We start from the raw sequence: 19,799 nt of genomic DNA, 5'->3' as shown, positions 1-19,799 counted from the left end.
TACAGATGGTGCTTTATTATCCTCCACTTGGCTGTCTAGTCTGAGGCGTGCAGTGCAGGATGGTGCAGGGTGGTAAGGGTGATGTGGGGCGGTGTGGAGCAGTGTGGGGTGTTGCTTGGATATGCGGTGCGGGGTGTTGTGGGGTGGTGCAGGGTGGTGCAAGGTGATGTGGAGTGGTGCAGGGTGTTGCATTGCAGTGTGGGGTGGTACAGGGTAGTGCGGGGTGGTGTGGAGTGGTGCTGGGTGGTAAGGGTTATGTGGGGCAGTGTGGGGTGTTGCTTGGATGTGCAGAGTGTTGTGCGGTGGTGCAGAGTGGTGCTAGATGGTGTATGGTGGCGCAGGGTGGTGTACCGTGGTGCTGGTTGCTGTTTGGTGGTGCAGGGTGGTGTGCAGTGGTGCAGGGTGGTGCAGAGTGGTGCAGTGTGCTCGGTGGTATTTGGTGGTGCAGAGAGGTGTGGGGTGGTGAAGGGTGGTGCAAGGTGGTATGTGGTGGTGCAGGGTAGTGTGGGGTGGTGCAGGGTGTGTATAATCATGATGGGAGGGACCATGGTGGAGTGTGTGTGTGGCAGCTTAATTGAGTGTGATATTAACCCACACATCTGTCTCTGTCATCCTGTAGTGGTCTGTTCTGCGAGAACCCTCCCCCTATGATCCTGCTGCAGACCAGCCCATGTGACCAGTCAGAGTGTCAGAACGGAGCCCAGTGTCTAGTGATGGCTGGGGAGCCTGTGTGCCGCTGTCTGCCTGGCTTCGCCGGAAACAAGTGCCACAAGATCGTTACCGTCCACCTGCTGGGCAAAGATGCCTACCTGGCGCTGTCCAGCGCCAAGATACACAACTCTGCCCACATCTCCCTACAGGTACTGTACCATCTCTAACCCCTGACTTCTAACCCGTAACACTGCCCACATCTCCCTACAGGTACTGTATAACCTTTCACCCCTCACATCACTGTGGGTTTGTATGTAATGACACCCTATTCCCTATGTAGTTCACTACATTTGACCAGGGCCCAGACCCAGCCCTCATTCACACAGACACAATGACATTGACATCTATCTAGTTAGGGCTGGAATTGTCTTGTTTCAACAGTCACCTTCTATGAGTCTGAGTAGTCAAGCTGTCTCCCTATAACTGATCATACGTCCCATAACGTCATACTCTACCTCATGCACCATTATCAGAAATGGATGATAGCACTTAAGGTTAATAAGAGAGAGAAAGAACAGTCTCTCCTCAACACCTTGTCTTGGGGATTAAGTAGTGAGTTGTACACACTAGCCCCCATCAACGCAGCACTTAAAGTATAGAATGTAGCACCCTTGGGAAAGATATTAGAGGGATATTTTTCTTAAGAGGCTAGCATAAAAAAAACTCTCTCTCTCGACCTGCATCCCATATGGCACCCTATTCCTTATGTGCACTACTTTTGACCAAAGCCCATAGTCTGTACTGCACTACATAGGGACTAGGGTGCCATTTGGAACGCACATTCTATTATTGGAGCCGTCTGGCTCTGAGCTACCACCAGACACCACAGGGACGGTGGGACGGTGACATTATTATAATGTCACCTTTTGTTCACTTAGCATGAATAATGTGGCTTGAGGGGATATGTATTATGGTAATAGAGTGTCGGCATGGCGACCATTATCAGCCCAATCACTGGCAGTGAGTCACGGCTGGCGGATCGCATCTTACCTCCAAATGAGCTGATGTGCTTGTTGGCGAGGGGGCACGCTAATGTTAATTAAAAATACTGAGGTAAAAATAAAACACTTGGTCTTAATCTCTGTGCTAAAGGTGACAGCATGACTTTGAGTATTGTACGTAGCTAGGTGAAGGTAGATACATGGCCAAAAGGAAATGGAGCTGGCCCATTCCTAAAGCAGTGTTCAGTTAGTACATTCTGCCACAGTTTTAGACACGATACATGAAACAACATGGAAAACATAGTTTCAAGTTAAAATAGAAAAGTACAGTTTTCAAATAAAATACACTTTGTATTTTTGTAAGCCACTCTGTTGCATACTATGCAAAGTAACCATCTCCCCATGCCATATGTTTCCATTTCAAATACAGTAACTACAGAATGGTATCCTTCAGGTTTCCATCCAATTGGTGACAGATTTTCATGTGAATACTTTAGAATCTGCGTGAAGAAGATATGAGCATTTTGCCACCAGTAGTGTTTCCACCAAATTGACTTTTTGCGGATAAAAATCAATGCATGAAGATGTAGTGCTCAACTCAACCAATAGTTTTGTCATGTGGGCTCCATCCAACAGCTCACAGATACAGTGTGCGGGTATAGTCTACATGATGACATTACTATGGATAAGAGCGATAATATATATAACAAGCATCGATCGTCATGTCGCCAGAATAAGAGCCTCAATATTTATTGGAAAGGAGAATCCAGATCACAGTACACTTTCAACACTCTTTCTCCAATTTGCTTTATTGGCATGACCTAACAATGTACATATTGCCAAATCTTACTTTGGAGATTTACAATACTAACATAATTAAAATAATACAACATCTATATTGTCAATGGGACAAAAGTAACAACAATTATCAAGGGTCAAAATAACCATACGTTGAACAATGACAATAACAGCAAGCATAGAGGACACTATCACTCATCTTATGGCAGGCAGCAATGTAGTGCACTGCCAACCCACAGATCTCAACGGTTTTTAAAGGTTTTGATCAGAAACCATGGTCAAATAGTTAGCCGGAGTGTACAGTCGTGGCCAAAAGTTTTGAGAATGACACAAATATTAATTTTCACAAAGTCTCAGTTTGTATGATGGTGTCACGGCCGTTAAAGGAAGAGGACCAAGATGCAGCGTGGTGAGCATACATTTCTCTTTTTATTTGGAAAAAAGACACCAAACAAAACAATAAATAAACACAAGAGGCTTGGTTCTTGGCAGAGGCACTGGATCCACTGGGTCGTGGAGGTGCACTGGCGGTCTCGAGCGCAGAGCTGGCACAACCCGTTCTGGCTGGATGCCCGAATGCGGGACGCTGGCACAGAGCACACCGGCCTGTGAATGCGCAACTGAGACACTGTGCTCATCACCCCATCGCACGGTGCCTGACCAGTCACATGCTCGCCATGGTAAGCACGGGGAGTTGGCTCAGGTCTGAATCCTGACTCTGCCACACTCCCCGTGTGCCCCTCCCCCCCAAAGAAATTGGGGGCTGCCTCTCGGGATTCCTTGCTAGCCGTGTTCCCTCATAACGCTGCCGCTCTGCTTTAGCTGCTGCCTTCGCCTTCCTCTCTGCTTCTACCTGCTCCCAGGGCAGGCGATCCTTCCCGGCCAGGATCTCCTCCCACGTCCAGGATCCCTTGCCATTCAAAATGTATTACCATGTCCATTCCTCCTTACCACGCTGCTTGGTCCGTTTGTGGTGGGAAGTTCTGTCACGGCCGTTAAAGGAAGAGGACCAAGGTACAGCGTGGTGAGCGTACATTTCTCTTTTTATTTGGAAAAAACACACCGAAAAAAACAATAAACACTACAAAAACAAACCGTGAAGCTAAAGGCTATGTGCCCTAAACAAAGTCAACTTCCCACAAAGACAGGTGGAAATAAAGGCTACCTAAGTATGGTTCTCAATCATAGACATTGATAGACAGCTGTCCCTGATTGAGAACCCTACCCGGCCAAAACATAGAAATGCAAATAATAGAGAATAGAATACCCACCCCAACTCACACCCTGACCAAACCAAAATAGAGACATAAACAGGATCACAAAGGTCAGGGCGTGACAGATGGCAATTTGCATATACTCCAGAATGTTATAAAGAGTGTTCAGATGAATCGCAATTAATTGCAAAGTCCCTCTTTGCCATGCAAATGAACTGAATCCCAAAAAAACATTTCCACTGCATTTCAGCCCTGCCGCAAAAGGACCAGCTAACATGTCAGTGATTCTGTCGTTAACACAGCTGTGAGTGTTGACGAGGACAAGGCTGGAGATCACTCTGTCATGCTGATTGAGTTTGAATAACAGACTGGAAGCTTCAAAAGAAAGGTGGTGCTTGGAATCATTGTTCTTCCTCTGTCAAGCATGGTTACCTGCAAGGAAACATGTGCCGTCATCATTGCTTTGCACAAAAAGGGCTTCACAAGCAAGGATATTGCTGCCAGTAAGATTGCACCTAAATCAACCATTTATCGGATCATCAAGAACATCAAGGAGTGCGGTTTAATTGTTGTGAAAAAGGCTTCAGGGCACCCAAGAAAGTCCAGCAAGCGCTAGGACCGTCTCCTAATGTTGATTCAGCTGCGGGATCGGGGCACCACCAGTACAGAGCTTTCTCAGGATTAGCAGCAGGCAGGTGTGAGTGCATCTGCACGCACAGTGAGGCAAGATTTTGGAGGAAGGTCTGGTGTCAAGAAGGGCAGCAAAGAAGCCACTTCTCCCCAGGAAAAACATCAGGGACAGACTGATATTCTGCAAAAGGTACAGGGATTGGACTGCTGAGGACTGGGGTAAAGTCATTTTCTCTGATGAATCCCCTTTCCGATTGTTTGGGTCATCCAGAGACAAGGTGAGCGCTACCATCAGTCCTGTGTCATGCCAAAAGTAAAGCATCCTGAGACCATTCATGTGTGGGGTTGCTTCTCAGCCAAAGGAGTGGGCTCACTCACAATTTTGCCTAAGAACATAGCCATGAATAAAGAATGGTACCAACACATCCTCCAAGAGCAACTTCTCCCAACCATCCAGGAACAGTTTGGTAACAAACAATGTCTTTTCCAGCATGATGGATCACAAACTTCAAGCATTGATTATGCAAGAATGGGCTGCCATCAGTCAGGATGTGGCCCAGAAGTTAATTGATAGCATGCCAGTGCGGATTGCAGAGGTCTTGAAAAAGAAGGGTCAACACTGCAAATATTGACTCTTTGCATCAACGTCATGTAATGGTCAATAAAAGCCTTTGACATGTATGAAATGCTTGTAATTATAATTCAGTATTCTATAGTAACATCTGACAAAACTTTGTGGAAATGAATATTTGTGTCATTCTCAAAACTTTTGGCCACGACTGTCCTGTCGATTTAGGGCCAGATAGCACTGCATTTTGCTTTGTGCTTATGCTTGTGTTTCCCAATAAGCAATGTCGCTTTGTTTTGACTGTGTTGTAATTTGGTTTATTCTGATTGATTGGATGTTCTGGTCTTGAGGCTTCAGTGTGTTAGTAGAACAGGTTTGTGAATTCAGCCCCAGGACCAGCTGGATGAGGGGATTCTTTGCTCAGCTCTTGGCATTGCAGGGCTTGGTAATGATTTGAAATATGTTTTACTCCCTACACCACTTTCAATAACGTTGTAGAACAGTATGACAAATAGAATCAAATGCTTTTTGGAAGTCGATAAAGGAAGCGTGTATTTTGGTATTATTTTGGTAGACATGTTTATCTATCAGGGTGTGTAAGATGTAAATATGATCGGTCGTGTGATGTTTTGGTATAAATCCAATTTGGCTTTTACTCAAGATATTGTGCTTATTAAGGAAGTTTAGAACTCTTACATTTATAATACTACAGAAAACCTTCCCCAGGTTATTGTTCACACAAATGCCTCTGGGATTGTTGGGGTCAAATTTGTCTCCGTTCTTAAAGCTTGGGGTTATGAGTCCTTGATTCCAGATGTCAGGGAAATAATATACACTCAGGATCAAGTTAAACATTTTTAATATAGCCAAATTGTGCACTAGTGAATTTGAGTATCTCAATTAGGATGCCATCAGGTCCACATGCTTTTTTCAATTTGAGGGCTTGACGTTTCCAATGGATTTTGAATGTCCTTTATAGATTTTTCTAATCCCTTCAACGTCTTGTGAATTTGGCATTATTCTGTATTTGTATCAATTTGAATGGTTTTGTTGTCACGCCTTACTCTTAGTGTTTTGTGTTTTCGTTGATTGTTTGGTCAGGCCAGGGTGTGACATGGTTTTGTTTTGTTGTATTTCGTATTGGGGTTTTGTGGTTATTGGGATTGCGGCTGAGTAGGGGTGTTGTATGGGCTTGGCTGCCTGAGGCGGTTCTCAATCAGAGTCAGGTGATTCTCGTTGTCTCTGATTGGGAACCGTATTTAGGTAGCCTGGGTTTCGCTTTGTATTTTGTGGGTGATTGTTCCTGTCTCTGTGTAGTTTCACCAGATAGGCTGTAATTAGGTTTCACGTTCCGTTTTGTTGTTTTTGTATTTGTATAAGTTATGTTCATGTATCGCGATCCTTCATTAAAGATCATGAGTAACAACCACGCTGCATTTCGGTCCGACTCTCTTTCGACAAACGAAGAACGCCGTTACAGTTGTGGAGTGTTTTAATATGGGTTGTCCATATATCACCATTTTGTATTGCAAATTCCTCTAGTTTCGATTATTCATTTTTTTCTCCAATTTTGCCAGAAGTTTTTGTTTATGGACTCCTCAATTAGTGTCAGCTGCTTGCTGTTGTACTAGACATTTTTGGTTCTGAGTGTAAGTTTATAGAGTTTTAAAGTTTCACACTAATGAAGGCATAATTCACCATTGTTTGGGTCTTTGTTCTTTTGGTTTGATAGTGTCATGTTTTTTTTCCTTATACATTTTACAATCTGCATCAAACCAGTTGTCATCTGTGGTCTTTTTCAATTTGTTTTTTAAATTAATTTCAGTTGTGCTTCTTTTGACGTTTGCCTGAATATATTGTTGATGTTTTCTACTGCTAAATTGATGCTTTCTTTACTGTAAGTGGATGTGGTATGCAGAAAGTTATCTAAGAGCTTTTGGATTTTTGGATTACAGGTTGCTTTCTGGTATTCTTCTGTGCTCTTTTGGGCCCATCTGTATGAATTTCTGATGTTGTACAGCTTACTGGGCTGTGCATGTCTGGTTATTTCCATGTCTGTTCTTTTGAGGAACAAAGTCATGTGGCTATGGTCAGACAGAGGTGTTGGTGGCTTGACGGTGAATGAGCTGAGAGAGAAAGGGGTCAATGTCTGTAATCAAATAGCCTACTGTGCTGTGGTCAAGAGGCGAGAAATAGGTGATTCTCCCCAAAGAGTCCCCCTGTAACCCTACCATTAGAAACTTAGGCTTCGACAGCGCTACAACAGATCCCTTTCGTTTTTGTTGATGGTGCTGTTGTGATGGTGCTGTTGTTTCTATGCGGGAGATGAAGACAGTTAGAAACAGTATGGGCTGTAATAAAGCTGTCCCCTCGTGTGGTCGTTAGATCAGGTAGTGTTCCTGTGCGCGCATTTGTGTCCCCACAGATGAGCACATTTCCCTGGGCCTAGAAATGGCATGTTTCTTCCTCAAGGGTGGGGAAGATCTCCTCTGAGTAATATGGGGATTCTGGGAGGGGATATATATTAAGCAAAGGAACACATATTTTTCTGTCAGTTTTAACCAAATGTAATATTTCCCCATTTTTATGAGATCAATTTAATTTTGTAGTTCGGATTTGTACCAAATTATCAATCCTCCAGAGTCTCTGCCTCTATTGACAGGGCTATGTTTCTGTGATGGCACAACTACCTCTCTGTAGCCTGTGGGACAGTGATTGACAATGTCTGCCTTACATGCTCGTCCTTCTGTAGCACAGTTGGTAGAGCATGGCGCTTGTAACGCCATGGGTAGTGGGTTCGATTCCCGGGACCACCCATACGTAGAATGTATGCACACATGACTGTAAGTCGCTTTGGATAAAAGCGTCTGCTAAATGGCATATATTATATATTATGCTGACCAGACCGGACAAGTCGCGTGCGCGAGTGTCACAAAATAAATGTAGAAATCCATGTTATTCAATTATTGCGCCAACGAGCGTCTGCGTTGCCAAGGGCTAAAATAGAAATTATTTCTATTTCTGACGCAGATCGTGCTGAAAGTCCTGCCTCTCCCATCTCCTCATTGGTTTATAGAAGCAGGTACCCACTTCCCATCTCATCATTGGTTATACCCATGTGGGTGATTGAAAGATGAACTGTTTTGCCGGTAGTACTATGAAAGTTTAGATGCCAATCACCATATAAGTTCAACGATGAAAAGGCCTGGAAGGAGGAGACATGATTAGAAACTATTTGGTTGGCCGTTTTATGTGTGGATTAGTCGGAGTAGAGGACCTTGTGCATTTCAGGTAAAATAACAACTCAATGTTTACATCCCAGGACAAATTAGCTAGCAACAGCAAGCTAGCTAAATAGGACAAATTAGCTAGCAAGTGCAAGCTAACTAGCTAAATTGCCATACATGTTTAATGCTTTTCGACCTGTCCCCAAATTGGGGGGACAAATTACATTGGGGGGACAAATTACATTTATGCACGAAAGCGCACGATGGCGCACGCGCACAGCCGGTTTGGGTTCCGTGTTACACCATGTCTCCTGCAGAATGATGATGTCAATATCTTTAAGTGCTAAACTCTTCCGTCCAAAGGTTGATGAAAACTAATTACTAACTACTAAATTGTTAAGAGTGAGATGAACAGCATTCAGAAATACAGTAACAACTAACTACTAAATTGTTCGGAGTGAGATGAACAGCATAACAGCAAACATGAGTTCTCTTTTTCTGTTTTCCTCCTTTCCTCCTAAACATTGAACAAGTAAACTTTTAGTACAATAGCCTTTGTGTGTGTGTGCGCATTTAGTACAGTTTAGTGCAGATGTATTGGAGGAGCTGTTTCATTTCACACAGTCTGTGAGTTTTCCTGTTGTCTGAGGGTGTCCGCGTAGCTGCGCTGGACCTGCTGTTGGGCCCTGTAGATGGAGGGGGGCCAGGTCTGGGGGACTGCCTCTCTGGTCTGGTGGAGGTGGTGGTCTGGTGTGGGGTAGTAGGCTGGGCCCGGTCCAGTCCGGCTGAGCCGATGGAGGGGGTGATGCTCTGGTTGTGGGTGGGGCCAGTGGGGTGTGCTGGTCTGGTCGGGTATTGAAGGGGCCTGGGGCTCCTTGGTGGTGCAGTGGTCTGGTCGGGGTCTCTGGGTGGTCCTCAGTCCAGTGCGGCATGGGGTGTATATCTACCAAGTGTCACGTCCTTTAGAGACTTGACAAACATCCCTACTGTCTGCTTCCTCAGGTGGGAGTGGTCGTACAGATGCTCTGGGGTGAGTGTTGGTTGGTGAGCAACATGCACGTTCCTGAATAGGCCACACCCTCTGGTGATGTCAGCATTGAGGGCTCCTGAGAGGCGCAGCGGTTTAAGGCACTGCATCTCAGTGCAAGGCTTCACTACAGTACCTGGTTCATATCCAGGCTGTATCACATCCGGACGTGACTGCGAGACCCATAGGGCGGCGCACAATTGGCCCAGCGTCGTCTGGGTTTGGCCGGGGTAGGCCATCATTGTAAATAAGAATTTGTGCTTAACTGACTTTCCTAGTTAAATAAAGGTTCAATAAAATAAGTAAAATAAAATATTGACTTTCTGAATGGTACGGGATGAAAGACTTTGCAGGGCAACAGAGTGGAGATGGTGATGTGGGAGTTGGGGAGCCGCTCAGAGGCCCTTTTTTCTACTCTGTTGGCCAGGCTGCCTACTCTCTCCTGCTCCTCTCGCAGGTTGTTGGTGCTATAGTGAATAATAATGTGGCCTGATGTGCCAAAGTCAGGCTGGAACAAAATCACATTGTAGGATTTTTTATGAATTTCATTTCCTTGTAACCATATCTACTTGTTTGTTTGTGCATTTCTGTGATGATTTAGTTAGTTAATAAATAAATTATTGAGACAATTGATGTATGGATGATTCATAGCGAAGACTGGGTTCATGCAGATAACCAACAATTTACAACGTTTGGAATGAGACTAACTCGAGGTAAAGAATAATTCAATAATTAGAAGACTAATTGATCAGATATTAAAATATCTGAAAGTTATATTCGGACAATTCTAACTTTGTAATCTTAATATTTTCCTTGGTTCCCCGACTTTCTAGTTAATTACATCTACCTGATTAGTTGATAACATAATAATAATTACAGAGAATTGATTTGATAAACTAAACCGTCTTCAGTTTAATGATGCCAAAGATTTGACAGTATGCAAAGACACCCTCCTGCACAGCTAAATCATATTCGTCTTGGGAAGGCTCTACCTTCTTGAAGAATGTGGTGACAGAGGTCAAACCAACATGGCCAATCAGAGAGAGTTTATGCCTTTTCGTCTGTTGATGTTCTACCTCTGCCGTTCTTAGCTGCAGACTAGTAATTAGTATCAAAGATTTGTTCTTATTCTGTCGGAATCAACAGTCTCAGAGTTTAACCACGTGGTATGGTTAAGAATTCAGCAATCTACTCAAACCTTAGCACTCTCGTAATTGAGGTAAGCTTGGTCTGAAAATACATTTCCATGGTGGGAGTTATATTCGGAAGAGCAGAAAGGGGCTGTCCCATGATGTCAGATCAATGTCTGGGCTCATGGGGTGGGCCAATGACTTAGTTAACTTGAAAGGGAATTGGGTTCCTTTTCGTTAAACACAAGTTCACAAATAGTTGAATCTTTACTCATTCATTTTATACAACAATCAGATGCAAGCCTCCTAACTGAGACTCTTGTATAAACAGGGTTATGGTAATGTGGCTGTATTGTCTCTCATGAGTTTCACAAACATTAAACAAAATGGACCGGTCATAGCTGGATTCTTCCCTGACCGTGTACACCTTCTCCAAAACATGTTTCATTGTTTAGTCCTCAAGTTCTATGCTGGAGAGGAGGTTCCTTTGTTCTCCTGTGAAACCTTTTCTCTCTCTATACTGTCTGGCCATGAGGAAGAGAGTCTCCTCCAGGAATTTACGACCTGAGATAACAGCAGCCTGGGTGTAGGCGAGAGAGAGAGGGGGAAGGCACACTATACCCAAAGAGGGCCACGTCGTGACAACACCACACTAAGCGACACAATCATAGTTACAGATCTATGGACTGCACAGCATAACTGACACGGAAGCTTTATGAGCCAAAGTTTACATGTGCTAGGACAAAATGTGACGCCACAGTGAGTAACGTGTTAGCACCATGGGCAACTACTGTGGCAACACAGGACCTAGACCAGGTTGAATTTGTGTCCCTGTAAATTGATGCGTCCAATCATGGACATGTAAAGCTGCTGCCAATAGTAGTCAGATATGATGGCAGCACATCTGTGGAAACAAAACTGCTTGATTTTGTTGAATTGAAAGGAGAAACAGCAGAGGAAATTGCAGCTGGGGCCATGGTGGTCATCACAAAATTTTACCTGGAAAACAAAGTTGTGGCATTCTCTGCCGACAACACAAATACCAACTTTGTAGGACTGAATAGGCTGGGGAGGGTCAATGTCCATACCAACGTTAAAAATGCTCTGCAGCGGGAGGTGATTGGCTTAGGTTGTCCTGCCCACATCATTCATAACACGGCCAGAACAGCTTTGGATATGATTCCCCTTAATGTTGAGTACCTGCTCACAAAGATATTTGGATATTTTCATATTTTCACCGTCAGAGTAGAATGACTGAAGAGCTTTTGTGAGTTTGTTGGCCAGGAGTACCTTAACATTTTAGGACACAGCCATGTTCGCTGGATATCCAAGCTCCCCGTTCTAGAAAGAGTGCTGAAAATATATGTGGAGTCAGCTGCAATTCTGAGAAATATTGAGGCAAAATTCACTGTAAGACGTGATGACAACTTCATTCCAGTTTTGGTCAGAGGACTTCTGAGAGAGCTAGAGGACAATGGAGCCATGTCTAAAGAGAGCTTTCTCAAAACATCACAATCATTCTTCACTACGGCTGTGAACTACTTGCAAGCATGGGGAAAGCACCCAGATCATCTAAAAGATGTACATGGTCTCCTTTTAAAAAGGCAACCTCTGAGAGAAGAGATCCAGAAGGCAGCAGTCACACTGCAGGACAAAATGCCCCAATGTGACCATCAATGAGGATGCATTGTGTGACGAGGTTACTGGCCTGCAAGAGTTCCTAAAGAAGGATCGCTTGAAGAATGGAAAACATCTGAGACACCGCTTAGTCAGAGATGGAGCACGGTGGTTACCCACTTCAAAGAGAATGACATCCCACACACTAACCTGGCTAGATTAGCGTCTGTTGTCATGTGCTTACCTGGAAATCATGCACCAGTCGAGAGAGTGTTCTCCCAAATGAATGATCTACTATGGACAGCAGCAAGAAATTGGTTCACTGTTCCTACCATCAAGGCCATGCTTATTGTGAAGATAAACCCCTGCCAGGAGTTCATGGAGAAGCTGGCCAAAGACAGAGCAATCCTGATGAAAATACATTCTTCTGAGAAATATACAGATTAGGTTGGTATAAGTATATTATGTAGTTACCAATCTCATCAGCGTCTTATTTCTGTATTATGTTGTTAAGTATTTCACACATACTATTGTCTGTTTTTTACATTTTGTTCATGTTCTCTTCTGCTCTTATTCTAGCAGGACCCCTGAATGGCTGTTCAGATCGGACATTTCTGTCTTGTCTGTAGTGTTTCTGTAATATAGTTGTTTTCTCTGTATCACAGTGTGCCTGTTAGACTAAATACATGAAGCCGGAATTGTCCCCGTTTTTTATTTCACAGATAATAACATTGTAAAATAACAGGTTTGTAACAGTCCTGTTGTGTGAGCAGTCGGCAAACAAAGTTTCCAGGTTCTCCCTCTGAATTCTGTGTTCAAAATTGATTCTCCCTTCTCAGATTTGATTTCTGCTGGAAATTTAAAAAAGGGGGGGAAAGTCTCTTAGTCTCTGCTGCTAGCACTGCCTCAGTGGCCATGTTGCTAAGGTTAACACAAGTAAACAGTTGGAGCTAGCAAGTAAGCTAGCTAACAAATTAGAATTTAGCTAGCACAATTAAGATGGTCTTTTAACTCACACTGTCAATCTTTTCCTCCAGTGTTGATCTTCAACTGTACAATTTGATTACCTATATATTTGTTGCTAATTTAATATTGTAATCTCACTCTTAACAACCAGAAAGTTATAAAAAGTATGGAGCTGTTTGTCAACATTTCTCTCTCTCTCTCTCTCTCTCTCTCTCTCTCTCTCTCTCTCTCTCTCTCTCTCTCTCTCTCTCTCCCTCTCTCTCTCTCTAGGTGGCTACAGATAAGGACAATGGTATCCTGCTCTACAAGGAGGACCATGATCCTCTAGCCCTGGAGCTGTACCAGGGACACATACGCATCATCTACGACATCGCTAACTACCCGCTGACCACTGTCTACAGGTCAGCACACACACACAGATTAAACAACATTATAATGGGGTAATGGAGGTGAGAAAACAGTGGAGGGGTCATCAGGGGAACTCTGGGAATCGAGTTAGTGTTGCACTAGGGGTTATATCAGCCATAGCACTCCTTGGGACTTGTGAGGAAGGGGAAGGAGAGTGGCTGTAATTTGAACCAGTCAGCCATAACAGAGCAGGGGAGAGTGGGTGATTTGAAATCATATTCACCTGATCCTCCCTCAGCTCCAACCCCAGCCCAATTCTGTCTGATGCGTCAGGGCAGGAGTGGTGCCAGAGGGGCCGGGAGTAGGGCTGGAGGGGTCGGGAGTAGTGCTGGAGGGGCCGGGAGCGGGGTGGGAGCAGGCTGGGAGTGGGGCAGGAGGGGCCGGGAGCAGGGGAATGTTTCCACTCCTGCAGTTCCTTATGACTGCCGGCAGGTCCCCCTGCCCTGCAGCACCACAGCCTGAACTGTGGAAGTTCATACCGCTATCACGTTACACATGCACACACACAATTTTCAAACCCTATGAGATTCGTGGTTAGGAGAAAATCCCCTCCCTCTGGCTAGAACCTCAATGCAGATGTTTTTAAATGACTGTTTTTCTTACCTTTAATCCTACTCTCACAGATAAGAACGGTCCTAATGTTTTTTTATCTTTTTAACCACAGTGTACAAAATCTTATGGACACGTGCACTTTCCATGACATAGGTGAAATATAGGAACCCTTATTGATGTCACTTGTTAAATCCACTTCAATCAGTGTAGATGAAGCGGAGGAGACAGGTTAAAGAAGGATTTTTAAACCTTGAGACAATTGAGAGATGGATTTTATGTATGCCACTCAGAGGGTGAATGAGCAAGACAAAAGATTTAAGTGCCTTTCAATGGGTTATGGTAGTAGGTGCCAGGTGCACCGGATTGTGTCAAGAACTGCAATGCTGCTGGGTTTTTACTGCTCAACACTTTCCCGTGTGTATCAAGAATGGTCCACCAGCCAAAGGAAGCATTGTGGGAAGCATTGTAGTCAACATGGGCCAGAATTCCTGTGGAATGCTTTTTACACCTTGTAGAGTCCATGTCCTGATGAATTGAGGCTGTTCTGATGGCAGAAGGGGGGGGGGCACTCAATATTAGGAAGGTGTTCTTAATGTTTGGTATACTCCGTGTATATGTTGTAGAATAATGCGCCAGTCTCCAGTGTGATCAATCCGTCTGTGTGACATGAAGCAAAGCCGTAGTCTGGTTGATAGCCGTAGAGACAGTTGGGCACCATCTGCCCTGACTCCCTCCTTCTCATATCCATGGGAGGGGAGCCAGCTGTGTGGTGGGAACTCTGACTTTCTGTCTCCCTCTCCCTCTGTGTCTGTGTGTGACTCTCTCTCTCTCTCTCTCTCTGTGTGTGTCTGTGTCTCTCTCTCTGTCTCTCCCTCTCTCTCCCTCTGTGTCTGTGTGTGACTCTCTCTCTCTCTGTGTGTGTCTGTGTCTCTCTCTCTGTCTCTCCCTCTCTCTCCCTCTGTGTCTGTGTGTGACTCTCTCTCTCTCTCTCTCTCTGTCTGTGTCTGTGTGTCTCTCTCAATTCAATTCAATTCAAGGGGCTTTATTGGCATGGGAAACATGTGTTAACATTGCCAAAGCAAGTGAGGTAGATAATATACAAAAGTGAAATAAACAATAAAAATTAACAGTAAACATTACACAGACATTTCAAAACAATAAAGACATTACAAATGTCATATTATACATACTGTGGCATTTGGTAAAGGGCAGGACATGAACACATATATACAGTGTTGTAACAATGTACAAATGGTTAAGGAACACAAGGGAAAATAAATAAGCATAAATATGGGTTGTATTTACAATGGTGTTTGTTCTTCACTGGTTGCCCTTTTCTTGTGACAACAGGTTTTTTTTTTTTTTTTTTTTTTTTTTTGTAGCCATTTGGCAGACGCTCTTATCCAGAGCGACTTACAGTAGTGAGTGCATACATTTTCATACCTTTTTTGTACTGGTCCCCCGTGGGAATCGAACCCACAACCCTGGCGTTGCAAGCACCATGCTCTACCAACTGAGGTCACAAATCTTGCTGCTGTGATGGCACACTATGTAATCTGAAGGAAATATGTGTCTCTAATATGGTCATACGTTGGACAGGAGGTTAGGACATGCAGCTCAGTTTCCACCTCATTTTGTGGGCAGTGAGCACTTAGCCTGTCTTTTCTTGAGAGCCATGTCTGCCTACGGCGGCCTTTCTCAATAGCAAGGCTATGCTCACTAAGTCTGTACATAGTCAAAGCTTTCCTTAAGTTTAGGTCAGTCACAGTGGACAGGTATTCAGCCACTGTGTACTCTCTGTTTAGGGCCAAATAGCATTCTAGTTTGCACTGTTTTTTTGTTAATTCTTTCCAATGTGTCAAGTAATTATCTTTTTGTTTTCTCATGATTTGGTTGGGTCTAATTGTGCTGCTGTCCTGGGGCTCTGTAGGGTGTGTTTGTGTTTGTGAACAAAGCCCCAGGACCAGCTTGCTTAGGGGACTCTTTTCCAGGTTCATCTCTCTGTAGGTGATGGCTTTGTTATGGAAGGTTTGGGAATCACTTCCTTTTAGGTGGTTGTAGAATTTAACAGCTCTTTTCTGGATTTTGATAATAAGTGGGTATCGGCCTAATTCTGCTCTGCATGCATTATCTCTCTATGTCTCTCCCTCTCTCTGTGTCTCTCCCTCTCTCTCTGTGTCTGTCTCTCTCTGTCCCTCCCCCACTCGCTCTCTCTCTGTCCCTCTCTCTCTCTCTCGCTTTCTCTCTCTGCTTTCGACACTTTAGAGTCCATGCCCCCATGAATCGAGGCTGAGAGCAAAAGTGGAGGGTGCAATTCAATATTAGGAAGGTGTCCTTAATATTTTGGTATCTCAGTATATTTAGACACTGGTATGGTGCTGGAGATAATGAATAGGAGGTTGAAAAGTGGCGGAATTAACCTTTAACATCTGGAGCTGGAGAGAGGAGATAGAGAGGAGACAGGAGAATGTAGACAGAAGGCAGGAGATAGAGAGGAGACGGGACAATGTCGACAGGAGACAGGAGGCATGAGATAGAGAGGAGACAGGAGAAAGGAGGCATGAGATAGAGAGGAGGCAGGAGATAGTGAGGAGACAGGAGACAGGAGGCATGAGATAGAGAGGAGGCAGGAGATAGTGAGGAGACAGGAGAGAGGAGACAGGAGAATGTAGAGAGGAGACAGGAGGCATGAGATAGAGAGGAGACAGGAGAATGTAGACAGGATGCAGGAGATAGAGAGGAGACAGGAGAATGTAGAGAGGAGACAGGAGGCATGAGATAGAGAGGAGAATGTAAACCGAAGGCAGGAGATAGACAGGAGGCAGGAGATAGAGATAGAAAGGAGATAGGAGATAGACAAGAGACAGGAGATAGAAAGGAGATAGGAGATAGACAAGAGACAGGAGATAGACAGGAGACAGGGGATAGACAGGAGATAGACAGGAGACAGGAGACAGACAAGAGACAGGAGTTAGACAGGAGACAGGAAAATGTAGAGAGGAGACAGGAGATATAGAGGAGACATGAGATAGAGAGGAGACAGGAAATAGAGAGGAGACAGGAGATAGACAGGAGACAGGAGATAGACAAGAGACAGGAAAATGTAGAGAGGAGACAGGAGATAGACAGGAGACAGGAGATAGACAAGAGACAGGAAAATGTAGAGAGGAGACAGGAGATAGACAGGAGACAGGAGATAGACAAGCGACAGGAGAGAGACAGGAGATAGACAGGAGAAAGGAGATAGACAAGATACAGGAAAATGTAGAGAGGAGACAGGAGATAGACAGGAGACAGGAGATAGACAAGAGACAGGAAAATGTAGAGAGGAGACAGGAGATAGACAGGAGACAGGAGATAGACAAGAGATAGACAAGAGACAGGAGATAGACAGGAGACAGGAAAATGTAGAGAGGAGACAGGAGATATAGAGGAGACATGAGATAGACAGAAGATAGACAGGAGATAGACAAGAGACAGGAGATAGACAGGAGACAGGAGATAGACAAGAGACAGGAAAATGTAGAGAGGAGACATGAGATAGACAGGAGACAGGAGATAGACAAGAGATAGACAAGAGACAGGAGATAGACAGGAGGCAGGAGATAGACAAGAGACAGGAGATAGACAGGAGACAGGAGATAGACAAGAGATAGACAAGAGACAGGAGATAGACAGGAGACAGGAGATAGACAAGAGATAGACAAGAGACAGGAGATAGACAGGAGACAGGAGATAGACAAGAGATAGACAAGAGACAGGAGATAGACAGGAGACAGGAGATAGACAAGAGATAGACAAGAGACAGGAGATAGACAGGAGACAGGAAAATGTAGAGAGGAGACAGGAGATATAGAGGAGACATGAGATAGAGAGGAGACAGGAGATAGACAGGAGAATGTAGACAAGATACAGGAGATAGAGAGGAGACAGGAAAATGTAGACAGAAGATGGGAGGAGGGAGGAGACTGGAGAAGGTAGACAGGAGAGGAGAGACAGGAGAGAGCACAGCTAGGAGAAGATGAGAATACATGGAGGAGAGGAGTTCACGTGGGAATGAAGGGCTGCTGGTGAGAGGGGAGAGGAGAGAGCGGTGAGAAAAACAGGAAGGAGAAATGAGAGTGGATGAGGGTGTGCTGGTCAAGTGATGGAAAGGTGGGGGGTGAACCACCCATCTGTCCAGACCTAATCTGGAGAGAATAGGGAGGGAGAGGAGGAGGTAGCAGGGTAGAGGCCTCATTACTATCAGATGAATGCCTGGGTCCTCACTGTGTTCATGTCCTGCCCTTTACCAAATGCCACAGTAATCCCTCTATTAGTTTAAGGGAACTCGTCTGACATTATTCAAGAGATGGAGGGAGAGGAAAAGGGGAAGGGGCATAGAAACATCACAGAAGATTGACTGAGAGTGTTACAGGAGGAGAGAAGGTTAAAGAGGGTTTGATGGGGAGCATAGAAACATCACAGAAGATTGACCGAGAGTGTTACAGGAGGAGAGAAGGTTAAAGAGGGTTTGATGGGGAGCATAGAAACATCACAGAAGATTGACCGAGAGTGTTACAGGAGGAGAGAAGGTTAGAGAGGGTTTGATGGGAGCATAGAAACATCACAGAAGATTGACCGAGAGTGTTACAGGAGGAGAGAAGGTTAAAGAGGGTTTGATGGGGAGCATAGAAACATCACAGAAGATTGACCGAGAGTGTTACAGGAGGAGAGAAGGTTAAAGAGGGTTTGATGGGGAGCATAGAAACATCACAGAAGATTGACCGAGAGTGTTACAGGAGGAGAGAAGGTTAGAGAGGGTTTGATGGGAGCATAGAAACATCACAGAAGATTGACCGAGAGTGTTACAGGAGGAGAGAAGGTTAGAGAGGGTTTGATGGGAGCATAGAAACATCACAGAAGATTGACCGAGAGTGTTACAGGAGGAGAGAAGGTTATAGAGGGTTTGATGGGAGCATAGAAACATCACAGAAGATTGACCGAGGGTGTTACAGGAGGAGAGAAGGTTAAAGAGGGTTTGATGGGGAGCATAGAAACATCACAGAAGATTGACCGAGAGTGTTACAGGAGGAGAGAAGGTTAAAGAGGGTTTGATGGGGAGCATAGAAACATCACAGAAGATTGACCGAGAGTATTACAGGAGGAGAGAAGGTTAAAGAGGGTTTGATGGGGAGCATAGAAACATCACAGAAGATTGACCGAGGGTGTTACAGGAGGAGAGAAGGTTAGAGAGGGTTTGATGGGAGCATAGAAACATCACAGAAGATTGACAGAGAGTGTTACAGGAGGAGAGAAGGTTAGAGAGGGTTTGATGGGAGCATAGAAACATCACAGAAGATTGACCGAGAGTGTTACAGGAGGAGAGAAGGTTAAAGAGGGTTTGATGGGAGCATAGAAACATCACAGAAGATTGACCGAGAGCGTTTCAATCTTTACCCAATTCCCTCCCACTCTTTCTAGGTTCAGCCATCCATTGCCACGCCTACACTATTTGTATTGGTAGGTACCCTTCAGAAACCTGTCATTGCCTGCCATGTCACTGTGATTTAGAGCAATGGAGAAGAGCCTATAGAGGGGGTCAAAGTGTCTCTCTCTCTTCTCTTTGTCTTCTCTGCTCCACTCAGCGTCTGCACAAGATGTCTCTTTGTGAGCCGAATGCCATGTTAGAGCTGAGTGGAGCTGAGTCACAGAGGAAAGGTGGAGAGAGAAGAGGACAGGCAGCTTGTGAACAAAGTGGGCTACTGGTAGAGAGAGAGAGACTGGGAGAGAGAGAGAGAGAGAGAGAGAGAGAGAGAGAGAGAGAGAGAGAGAGAGAGAGAGAGAGAGAGAGAGAGACTGGTAGAGAGAGAGAGACTGGTAGAAATACACTACAGAAAGACAGAACAGCGTGTCAGAAATTAGCTCACTGTAATTGAAGAATCCATAGAAATTTGAAAAACTCTAAACAAACAACAACACGAAGAGTTATCTATCCAAAACAGAGATGTATTGGATAAACCACTTCTCC

General features: G+C 44.6%; 1 protein-coding gene across 2 annotated transcripts in view; it reads left to right on the top strand.

Moving 5' to 3' along the window:
• Positions 1-19,799, top strand: part of LOC118375671 (slit homolog 3 protein-like) — a 501,749-nt gene that overhangs the window by 464,760 nt on the left and 17,190 nt on the right. For both annotated transcript variants that reach the window (XM_052488085.1, XM_052488084.1), the window contains 2 exons: positions 620-860; positions 13,100-13,230. In XM_052488085.1, the coding sequence (XP_052344045.1) occupies positions 620-860; positions 13,100-13,230 (372 nt within the window). The remainder of the gene's footprint in view (positions 1-619; positions 861-13,099; positions 13,231-19,799) is intronic.

Source organism: Oncorhynchus keta, chromosome 30 (assembly GCF_023373465.1).
Source record: "Oncorhynchus keta strain PuntledgeMale-10-30-2019 chromosome 30, Oket_V2, whole genome shotgun sequence".
NCBI classification, from domain to species: Eukaryota; Metazoa; Chordata; class Actinopteri; order Salmoniformes; family Salmonidae; genus Oncorhynchus; species Oncorhynchus keta.
This window is presented reverse-complemented; position numbering and strand designations above follow the sequence as displayed.